The sequence below is a fragment of the Abrus precatorius genome, unplaced genomic scaffold, assembly GCF_003935025.1.
Source record: "Abrus precatorius isolate BTA unplaced genomic scaffold, Abrus_2018 Scaffold7, whole genome shotgun sequence".
Lineage (NCBI taxonomy): Eukaryota > Viridiplantae > Streptophyta > Magnoliopsida > Fabales > Fabaceae > Abrus > Abrus precatorius.
The window spans coordinates 26,652,352-26,664,462 of NW_020874417.1; the positions used below are offsets into that span (position 1 = coordinate 26,652,352).

The window sequence follows — 12,111 nt, forward strand, 5'->3', positions numbered from 1 at the left end:
CCTAGTTTAAAACATGTTGCTGAATTACTAACCAACACAACCCTCAAATTAAGCAACTATTTTTACATTCAAGCATTTCCTAAGTTCTACAAACCTTAAAGTATTCAAAGGTTTTGTCATGATATCTGCCAGTTGTTGCTTAGTTCCACAATGCTCCAACTTTATCTTCTTTCTCACTTTTTCTTTGATGGCATGGAACCTTATTTCGATATGCTTGCTTCTACTATGATGGATTGAATTTTTTGCTAAGCTTATGGCTAATTTATTATCAATCTTCAATGTCATAACTTTCTCAAGTCAGGCCAATATTTGATTCACCAAGCTTTCAAGCCAAAGAGCCTGACAAGCTGTGTATGTAGCGTATATGTATTCTGCTTCATAAGAGAAGAGTGTCATTACAAGTTGCAATTTTGAGCACTAAGAGATTAGTGACTTACCATCAAGAACACATAACCTGATGTATTTCTGCATTCATTCTTATCATCAGCTCAATATAAATCTGAATAACCAACTAACTCTCCTCTATTCTGATGTGTAGCATTTGGTAGTAGAATACCATAATCTACTGTCCCTCTTATATACTTCAGAATTCTTTTAGCAGCTGCAAAGTGAGATGCTTTGTGTTTCTCCATAAACCTGCTTAGCAGACCAACACCAAAACAAAAATCTAGTCTACGACAGCAAAGATACCTTAGATAACCAACCATTTGCCTGTAGAGTGTAGCATTCATAAGCTTTCCATCTTTATCTTTGTCAACTTTCAAATTTGCTTCAACTAGTGTAGCTGCTGCATTTCACTCACTCATTTTGAATTTCTTCAACACTTCTTTAGCATATTTACTTTGGTGAACTAGAATTCATTTTTTGCTTTCAGTAAACTCCATGCCAAGAAAATATGATACCTTTCCTAGATCAATCATCTCAAACTAATCCTTCATTCTTCTTTTGAATTTCTCAATCAATATAACACCTATAAGCATACTATCAAAACTTCACCAACCTCAATTCTTGAGTAAATTCCATACTCTACTTCACACTTAGTAAAACCTTGCTACATAAGAAAGTCATCAAATTTGTTGTTTAAGGCTCTTGGAGCTTGTTTCAGGCCATACAAAGCCTTCTTTAATTTGGGTATCTTGTGTTCTTCTTCAGTAACTATGAATCTTGGTGGCTATGCAACATACACTTCCTCCTCCAATTCATCATTTAAAAAAGTAAATTTAACATCCATTTGGTGCATTTCTCATCCTTTATAGCTTGCAAGAGCTACAACAGTTCTCACTGTCTCCATTCTAGCCATAGGAGCATAAACTTTCTTATAATCCAAGCCTTCTCTCTAAAGAAAGTCCTTTGCCATAAGTCTGACTTTATACCTTGCAACTGATCCATCTAGCTTCAACTTAGTTTTATACACCCATTTTACATCTATTGGCCTTTGATTCCTTGGTAGATTAGTTAGTTCTCAAGTTTGATTCTTCTAGATTGCAAGCAGTTCTTCTTTCATTGCCTCAAACCACTTAGGATCTCCAATTGCATCTTCAAAGCACACTAGTTCTGATTCTATCTCAACATATAAGGCCAAATGGACTAGATCATTTTCATCCTCAGTGTCTCCAATAAGTTTTCCTCCTGTTGTAACTGCAAGCTTATCACATAAACACTAAGCCATGCATGTGCTCTTATTGTTCTTGGTGGTTTGTTTTTTCCAATTCTGCAGCTATTTTCACATTATTCTCATTATAAGGTATTGCTTTTGGCATCAATTCATTGTTATCTTTTGAATCATCCCAGGAAAGTTCCAAATTGCTATTCATATTTCTTTCTAAAGAGTCCTAATTCCAACTGGCCTTCTCATAAACTATTATATCTCTGCTGATAGTAATCTTCCTTGTGATGGGATCATACAACTTATAGGCTTCTGTTGGATGATATCTAACCATAATTAGTTTCATGCTCCTATCATCAAGTTTTCTTCTTCTTTCATCAAGAATTTGTCTCCAACAAATTGAACCAAACACCTTTAAATGCTTTACACTAAGTTTTCTTCCTGACCAAACCTCTTCTGGTGTCTTCTCCTTAATTCTCTTAGTTGGACAAAGATTCAAAATGTAAGTTGCAGTAGCAACAACTTCACCCTAGAAAGAGTGTGACAAACCTTTGCTATTCAGCATACTTCTAACCATGTTAAGAATTGTTCTATTTCTTCTTTCAGCAATACCATTGTGTTATGGTGTATATGAGGGTAAAATCTCATGTATAATACTCTCTTTCTTGAAAAAAGATGCAAATTCACCATTGTTATACTCACCACCACTATTTGATCTCACTATTTTAATGACTTTGTCACTTTGTTTCTCAACTAATTTCTTAAACTCAACAAAGCAATTAAAGGCTTTTGATTGATTTACTACCAAGCAAATATAGTCAAATTCTTTTACTAAAATCATTAATGAATGTAATGAAGTATATGTTGCCTCCAAGTAAGGATACTTCAAATGGTCCTTGTAGATCACTTCTAATACATCTTTGCTCTTGGTCTTCAAATACACTTTGAATGGATTTCTTGCTTTTTTTCCAAGCATACAACTTTCATAGGTAACTTCACTTTTCTGAATATGAGGCAATCTTATCACCATCTCTTTCTCTGCTAGTTGGCTCAGGCTTCCAAAATTTAGCTAACTAAATCTCAAGTGCCATAACCAGTTAACATTAGAAACTGCAGTTGCAAAACACATGTAGTTTAACACTAAGATATCAACTCTAAAGGTCCTGTTGTTGCTTAGAGGGGCTCTTAAAATTAGTATTTCTTTTTTATCAAGAATTCTCTCTTTTCATTTCCAATCAACCAGGTAACATTTCTACAAGAGCTGACCAATGCTCAATAGATTGTGCTTCATGGTAGAGACATAAAGTACATCAGAAATTATTGTTGCTTTTTCATCTCTTCTTCTAATCAGAATTTTTCTTTTTCCTTCAAATTTCATTGTGGAATTATCTACAAATTTTACCTTAGTTTTGATCTTTTCATTCAATTCAATGAACCAGCTCTTCTGAAATGACATATGATTGGAACAACCTATGTCCAACTACCAAGACTCTTCATATGTTTTCTCTAGTTTTACAGTAGTTATCATTAATAAAACTTCATCCTCAGAGTCCTCTTTTTGTGCTACATTGACTTTTTCTTCTCTATTACTTGAATTACCTTTACTCCAATAATCAGCCGCATAATGACCATATTTGTTGCAATTATAATACTACACATAACTTTTATCAAAAACAAAACTTGAGCCAGATCTATCACCTCTCCATTGTGAATTGTTGCCTCTTCTTCCACCTCTTCATTGTGAGGTGTTCTCATGTTGTCCTCTTTTCCTAAGTTTTCTAATCTATGACCTCCATTATTGCCTCCTCAAAAACCTCTTCCACAACCTCTTTTCTTGAATTTCCCTCCATCACTCATTCTTCTTATATTGCTTGGCTGATAAAGCTTGTTCTGAGCTGGATTTATCACCATCTCTTTCACACTATTGTTGTTCATGAGCCTCCAACGACCCCTACAATTCTTCCAACTTCAATGAATCCAGATTCTTGGATTCTTCAATCATAATAGAAATCATGTCAAATTTTGTATCAAGAGTCCTTCAAACTTTCTCGACCACCACGTGTTCTTTCAATTCTTCACCACATGATTTCATCAAATTGGTGAGGGAAAGCAATTATGAGAAGTATTCTTGAATAGTTTTTTTGACTTCCCATCTGTAACAACTCATAATAACAACGTAAGGTCTGAAGTCGCACCGTCTTCAACCTCTTTACTTTAGCATAACTCTGTGCCAAAATGTCGCAAGCTTCTTTTGCCGTTTTTGCCAATGAGATCTTCTCGAAGTTGCTTTTGTTAAAGTACTGATGAATGTAGAACAAGGCTTTACAATCTCGTCACTTGGCATCGTGAAATGTGGCTCGTTATGCGTCAGTGGGAGTCTCTGGTAGCTCGTTGTAGCCGCTCAAAACGATATCCAAGACTTCTTGGAATCCAAAGATCACCTTCATCTTTATGCACCATCGATCATAGCTGTTCAAGTTTTTGCTATCTAACATTGGCATGTTTACCAGCAGTGTGCCTCCATTACCATTCACAACTATTGTGCTTCCCTAATCTTGAAGCTCTAATACCATTGTTAGAGGGAAGGAGTAAAGAGAGAGAGATTAAGAGAGAGTAGTGGAAGAATGTAACTGATTATTATTGATAAAAAAATAAAAATAGAATGTCAATCATACAACTAAAAAATATGAATTAATCTGTCATAACTGAATAACAAGTATACAATAACCAAAAAACAAAAATTGAACTGATCTAACTTGGACCTCTAAGTACAATGGGCCTAGCCTAATACATGTTGCTAAATTACTAACCAACAGTTCGGTATCTATTTGGTATGCATGAAAAAATTATTGGTCGTTTAATAATTGTTACTAAAAGTATTGCATTAGACAATTGACTTCTAGTACAACTGAAGGAAAGAGTCTAGAAAGACATTGATGGAAATGAAGTAAGAGATGGAGAACAAGGTGAAGAAGCAAGGGAATATGATGAGATCATATTGCAAATATTGAAGAAAATCATATTCAACACATGCAAGACAAGGAATATGTATTATACATAAATACTTCAAATAGGACAATGCTTGTTCATTATTTAAATTGGACATTTGCTTCTTTTTTTAATTTCAAACATTTATTGTTTTGTAATGGATTACAATTTTAGTTTTTTCATTTTGAACACTTATATTTCATTAATGGAATGGGATAGACTATTTATCCAAAATATTTCCTTATATTTTAATAACGTCCATATTTTTTAACTTTATATGATGTCACTTAAGTGAATTTTTAATTATTTCATTTTATTTAAATTTGCTTAAGTGAATATCTAATTCATTTAAGGAAATTATTTTTTATTTAAGCGAATGATTAGATTTCTACAGTAGAATTTGAAAATAATGAGATGTTAGATTTGTTTTGAGAATTTAATAAGAAATGGGTTTTCAGAATTAGGAGTGTAATTGGGTGGGCTGAAGTGGGTTAAAAAGCCTGGCCCAAAAAGATGGTATTTGGATCATGTGGTAGACATTGTATCTTTCTGCTGACTGGATCCATGTTATGTTACTTTTTGATGGCAAAGGATATGGACGATGGAGAAAGATGGATGAGGTACATAAACCGGATAAAACATATTATCCAAACGTAAGCAACACGGAGGATAAGGAGCATCCCACGTAAGCTCCATGATCTTCCACGTACGAGGGAAAATCCAATCAGATTCTTGCATTAGATTACACATTTTGCATGCAGACCAATCACACCCCAAGATCATGAATCTGACGTGGCACGTGTACATCCACCAAACCAAGCATATAGTAACTTCCTCTTCTCACCCTTCCACCATAACACTGCTTCACCTAAGCTTGTGAGGGTTCCAAAACATGGCTTCTCTTGCCGCTTCCACCGCGGCTGCTTCCTTGGGGATGTCGGAAATGCTTGGAAACCCCCTCAGCTTCAGTGGCGCCACCAGGTCTGCTCCATCACCCTCTACCCCTTCAACCTTCAAAACCGTTGCTCTTTTCTCCAAAAAGAAAGCAGCACCACCTTCTAAACAAAAGTCCTCTGTATCTCCTCTCAGCGACGAACTCGCCAAGTGGTATGGTAAGTCTCTGTTTTTACTTTTATGAATTTGTGAAAATAATTTATGACTCTCTTTTTTCAATAAATATCTTAATATAACTTATAAAAATAACTTATTTTAACAAATTTTATTATTAAATTCATGACATTATTTATAATTTAAAAAGAGTTAATAGAATAAATATGTATCCACAGCCAAAGTGTTATAACTTTTAGCTTTTATTTGGTGGCAGGTCCTGATAGAAGGATCTTCTTGCCAGAGGGTCTCTTGGACAGAGAAGATATCCCGGCGTATTTGAACGGAGAAGTGCCCGGAGAGTATGACTCTTCTTCTCTTTAGTCTCCTCGTTTTCCTTTTTTATTGGGAATTTGAAATTGTTGAATGTTTAATTCTTCTTGTTTTGTTAATTTGCTGATCTCTGCAGTTATGGTTATGACCCATTTGGTCTCAGCAAGAAGCCAGAGGACTTCGCCAAGTATGTCAAACACTCCAAATTAGATATCTAATATAAACACTGAAATGCTGAATTTCTAAAATGTATGTTTGATGATGTGATGTGTTGCAGATATCAGGCATTTGAGTTGATTCACGCCAGATGGGCAATGCTTGGTGCTGCTGGATTCATCATTCCTGAAGCCTTTAACAAATTTGGAGCTAACTGTGGTCCTGAGGCTGTATGGTTCAAGGTTTGCAAGCTCTCTACAACCCCTCAACTTCATTAATACAATGGTTTTGTTATTACTCTCAACAAATTAATTATTTAGATGCACCTCACAACATTGTGTCAAACCATATTTTGGCTAAACAAGTATCTGCTGGAAAGTAGTTGACAGATGATCGGGAAAGGAATACCTCTATTCAGTATATACATTATCTTCTTGATGTTTCCTTGGGTGAATCTTGTTGGTGCAAAACTATAAATTTGCTAATCACCTTTTAATTTAATCTTCATTTGTAAATGATTTTTCTATCTTATGTACCATGCATGGATTAATGAAGCAAAAATATAAAGATTTCCATGTAATAACTTAAGTAGTCACTGCACTTAATTCACTAGGAAAAATCAAATGTTGTTTACAATTACGTTTGGGTCTTAAATCCAAATTTCATTTTTCCTGTACAACCTGTAAAATTGGAAAAAGTTGAATTGTGATGCCCTGTCGTTAAGCCCCTGCCAGCTGCTAGTAGCTTTTCTGTAAGAAGTTTCAAAACATGTTTAGAAACCTAACAAAATCATGTTAAACTTATAACGTGTAGCGCTGAAATGGATCTTAGTTTTGTTGGATTTGACGCAGAACCACATGCTTGCCATGATCAAATATCACTCTATTCCTTCCATTTATTTTAGTCATATCATCAATTCCATTTTCTGCGTTCATTGTTTTGACCATGTCTTATATTAATCCTGATTATTGGGCAATAATCTAAATTTTCAATAGGGTTTAGGTTTTTAATTTATCATATGGAATATTTTAAAACGGCCTTGATTGAAAACTTGTGATTGCGTTGTTCACATTAAGCTGATTTTGTCTGTGGAATGAATGCAGACCGGAGCTTTGCTTCTTGATGGGGGTACGTTGAATTACTTCGGGAAACCCATCCCCATCAATCTTATTGTTGCTGTTATTGCTGAGATAATTCTTGTGGGTGGTGCAGAGTATTATAGAATTATCAATGGCCTGGTATGTAACATTTTAATTTGGAAATTTGTTTGCTGTCCAATCCATTTATCTGAACCTTTTTTAGAGCATAAACATTATTATTGCTCGAAGAAACTTATTACTTACTATTCATTCACAGCGAACTCTCATAATTCTATAACTGCAAAATGGGAATGCATATTACCACTGTATCATATATTATAAAGATTTAAGTTAATCAGTTGATTTACTGAATGTGACCTATTCCTCATAGGATTTCGAAGACAAGCTTCATCCAGGTGGTCCATTTGATCCATTGGGGCTAGCAAAGGATCCAGACCAAGCTGCATTGCTTAAAGTGAAGGAAATTAAGAATGGTAGACTTGCTATGTTTGCCATGCTTGGTTTCTACTTCCAAGCTTATGTCACCGGAGAAGGTCCAGTTGAAAACCTTGCAAAACATCTCAGTGACCCTTTTGGTAACAACTTGCTCACTGTCATTGCTGGCTCTGCTGAGAGGACTCCAACTCTGTGAATCAATCATCTTCATGCTCTTCTCCAATCTTTAAATGTACAATACATCTTACTGAGATATTATTAAGGCATTTTTATTTTATTCCTTGGGGGCCAACTTACTCTTAATTTATAGAGCCTAATCACATCCACTTAGTTTCACCTTAATCATGAAATTTTTCCAAATTCAGTGTCCAACTTGATCATGGCTTCAAATAAATTAATGCAACAAAGTCCAAATAGAAGTAATTTTTAAATTTGAAAGTTAATATTTTATAGTACATTCTTTTTATTAGGGACATTAGCATATATATATATATATATATATATATATATATACACATTTGTCTGATCTAAATTTGACATATCACAGTAGGATTTGAGTGTGATAAGTAAAATAAGCCCTTAAGATTTTGGATAATGGTAAAACAATTAGCCTTAATAATATTCCTATTAAAATTTGGAAATGTATGGGAGAACAAGGAATTGAGTGGCTTACTAGTTTTTCAGTGAAATTTTGAGATCTAAAAATATGGGAGATGAATAGAAAAAGAGCACTTTGGTCCTTATATACAACAAAAAGGGCGATATCTAGAATTAAACTTGAGTCACTATGAAGAGATGGGAAAAGGTGATTAAGCACGAACTATGAAAAGAAATTGGGATTGACAACAATTTAGTTTTATGCAAGGAAGATTTACAACAAATGCTATATATATTTTGCACATGTTGACGGAAAATATCACAATAAAGAAAAGAACACATGATTTTTATTCACTTGGAAAAGGCATATGACTATGTACTAAGAGAAGTGTTATGGAAGGCTTTGGAAAGGAAAGGGGTTCATGTCGCATATATTTATGCTATACAAGACATGCATGAGAAGGTAACTACATATGTCTAAACTCCTAAAGACATATCTAAGGAGTTTCCTATACAGATATATTTACATCAAGACTCTACCTAGAGCCCTTATTTGTTTAACCTAATCTTAAATGTGATTACGAGTGACATACAAAATATTATTCTTGAGTGCATGCTCTGTGTAGATGACAAAGATTTAAAAGTAGAGGTTAATATTAAACTTTAGTTATGGAAGGAGACTTTGGAATCTAAGGATTTTGACTTAAATATAAGTAAGACAAAGCATATGCATTGCAATTCTATTTAAAAAGGATGAGGATAATGTTTTGGATGTTAAAATTCGAGATGATATTATATTTCAAGTCTCCAAGTTTAAATACTTGGGATCGATTCTACAGTATGATGGTTGAGAAGTTAAAGTAGAGAAAGACGTTGGGAGTTGTTTGTGACTGCAAAGTACCCATCATACTATAATACAACCAATTATCTTTTATGGTATTAATTGTTCTGCCTTAAAGAAACAATATGAGAAAAAAATAGTGACAAAAATGAGAATGTTAAAATAGATGAGTGGCCACATGAGAAATGAAAGGATAAAAAATAATTATAGACATGAGAATAATGGTGTAAAACCTATAGTGAAAAAGTTGGTGGCACTAGCAGGGGAGGGGATGACATGACTTCTAATGCAGTAAAACGGGGTAGAAAAAGACCTAGAAGAACCTTTAAACAAGTTCAAAATCCAATTTTTTTGGTAAAATTGATTTTAAATTATCAAAACAAGCTTTATATTTATTTATTTTTATATAAAACTTGTTTTTAACTAAAATAATTTTTAAACTAGTATTGAAATCTCTAAAACATTCTTATTTACATGACTTTCTTATCTAACTCCTAAAACAACAAAGTTGGCTTAAGACAAAGGAAGATGGAAATAGGTGAAGTACAAAGCAACATTACCTTACGTACAAATTCACATCATAATGATATATCAGTTTAACAATAAACAATTTGGACATTTTTATTTGGCAACGCACTAAACTATAGCGTTATGCCATAAAACTGATCTACTTCACCAACTTTGTATTGACAAAACTTCTAGTAGTTCCTGTGAAAAGGAGAAAATTTTAGAATGTGTTACCTTTTGAAATGAATATTGTGAAATCTTATAAAAAGCATGTTATCTAAGAGTGGATTACAAAACCAATTCAGTTGAAAATTCTTTTTAGTCACAAAAATAGTTTAATAGTGATCCAAATTTTTAAAAACAATTTGGCTTTGGTTATGAAATTCAAATAGTTCTAAAAAGATTGGTGAGTGAACAAACTTGTCTGTGTATATACCAGACCAGGTTTTTCACTTTAGCATCTTCTTGTCTAATTGTTTCAACCAATAAAGAAAAAAAAATGACTAAACCCTCGTGTTGGTGGAGAAGATAATAGAGACAGTTGATGTAGAACTGCATTTGCAAGATGGTTGATGACTTTGTAAGAAGGGGAAGGCAAGGGGAATTGAAGTTCTTGCAATGATAGAAAAGTCATGTTGAAACTTTTGTCATTATCCTAACACATTATAAACTGCAGCATTTTAAGATTGTCATGTGGCCACATCATCTTCAAGTTACACCCATATAATAGATTGTTCTTACACCAATAACAGCTTCATCACTTACAACTCAAAATTTTGTGCTCAAGTGAAACCCAAATACTAGATATGAATGCATACATATATACAAAGAAAAACTACAATCACATTTACAAAAGAAGAAATAAAGAAGATGTGAAGGAAAGATATGAAGATAAAAGTAAAATAAACCCAAAAAAGCAACAAGTTATAATTTTATGGACTAAAATGCTCGTCCGTGAGAATCTCAAGGACTAAAATGTTCGATGAATTATAATTTTAAGAACTAAAATGAAACGAAAACATATATTATACCACATATGACATTGTTTTTGTCACATAATCAATGGCACGTGTCACTTAACGTGACACACCAACGTCATTTTGACATGTCAGCATTCCATTACTATCTATTAACGGCGTATAAGTCTAGGGACTTAAATCTCCGATGAAAGTCTTCAGGGACTAAAATGTACGACGCAAACTCTCTCGGAGACCAAAATGATAGTTTAGTTAAAAAAAAACCACAAAGCACCAAGATCCAACATTAGAAGAAAATATGAACTAATGCTAGAATTAAGAATTAAGGATCATAAATAATCATACATTATCACTTATCATCAAGTGATACCTCAACCAGCTGGTAGAACTTGTACTTGACTTCTGTACTTGACTTTAATACAACCAATTACAAGTTCATTTTTAACTTGTAGACCACATGCTGCCTGCATAGAACATCATAAAAAAAATAGGCAAAGCAGCATACAACAAATAACATGGTTCACATAGACACAAAGGGTCTTTGTTTATTTACTTTACTTTTACCTCAACATACCTTACTTCAAGCTGTGAGCACAAAAGAAGAGTGCTTGAGCCCAGGCGGCAAAGGCCTAATAGAAGAGTTTAGATGCGTTTTATTTTCCTCAAGAATAGAAACAATAGCTCCAATTATTGTCTTATTGTCAAAAGATAAGTGAAAGCTCCAGCTCAATTGAGCACTCTGCTTGGAAAAGAAGGTCTACCAGCAACATTACCCCACAAGCTTGTTTCTAATATTTCATAACAATTAAGAAACAATCAAAACAACTCTCTACTAATGAAAATAAAGATCAAATAAACAAACAAAAGAAAATGAAACAACCTATGAAGCATTGGCTACGACATGGACACACAATATGAAACGATACTCACATAGGGACACGGGTGATGTCTATGAAAATCAAAATTTGTTTGTGATTCAAAAATATGTGTATACCTCACACAAGATAAGTCTTGGTTGCTTAGCCTATGTACCAAATAATTAATTTAAAAAAAAATCGATCAAACAGCCCATTGCTTGAAGAAACACACAGAATTCTGCTCATGTCTTCTTGTTTTCTCTCATCTTAACATGGTCTAATAAGAAGGAAACCCTAATCCGTTCTTTTCTCATAGGTGTAATTTTTAAAAATAATCCGCTACAGACATGCTAGGTTAGGACATCCGAGTATTCTCAAACTACAACTATTGAAGTCAAGTCTCTCTTAGTTATCTATACTTTCTTGTGAGTTGTGTCAACTAGGATAACATATCTGTAGTTTCTTTCCGAGTAATAAAAATAAGCAAGTTACATCTCCTTTTAATTTGGTTCATTCTGATGTTTGAGATCGTACCTATTCCTAAGAATACAGCAAGTAATGCTTGATGAAATGTGTGCGCTTCACAGCAATGACACTTAGGACCTCGTTCCTCTTCCTTCAAGTAAATATGTTATTGGTTGGAGGTGGATATACCCTGTTAAAGTGG

The 12,111-nt window shown here is 33.8% G+C and overlaps 1 protein-coding gene across 1 annotated transcript; it reads left to right on the forward strand.

Annotated features, from left to right (window-relative positions):
• The first annotated feature begins 5,426 nt into the window (after positions 1-5,426).
• Positions 5,427-7,944, forward strand: LOC113870917 (chlorophyll a-b binding protein CP26, chloroplastic-like). Its single transcript, XM_027507464.1, has 6 exons — positions 5,427-5,706; positions 5,919-6,003; positions 6,111-6,161; positions 6,252-6,372; positions 7,234-7,368; positions 7,601-7,944. The coding sequence occupies exons 1-6, from the start codon at positions 5,487-5,489 to the stop codon at positions 7,859-7,861; spliced, it is 873 nt and encodes a 290-aa protein (XP_027363265.1). The 5' UTR covers positions 5,427-5,486; the 3' UTR covers positions 7,862-7,944.
• The last annotated feature ends 4,167 nt before the right edge of the window (positions 7,945-12,111 follow it).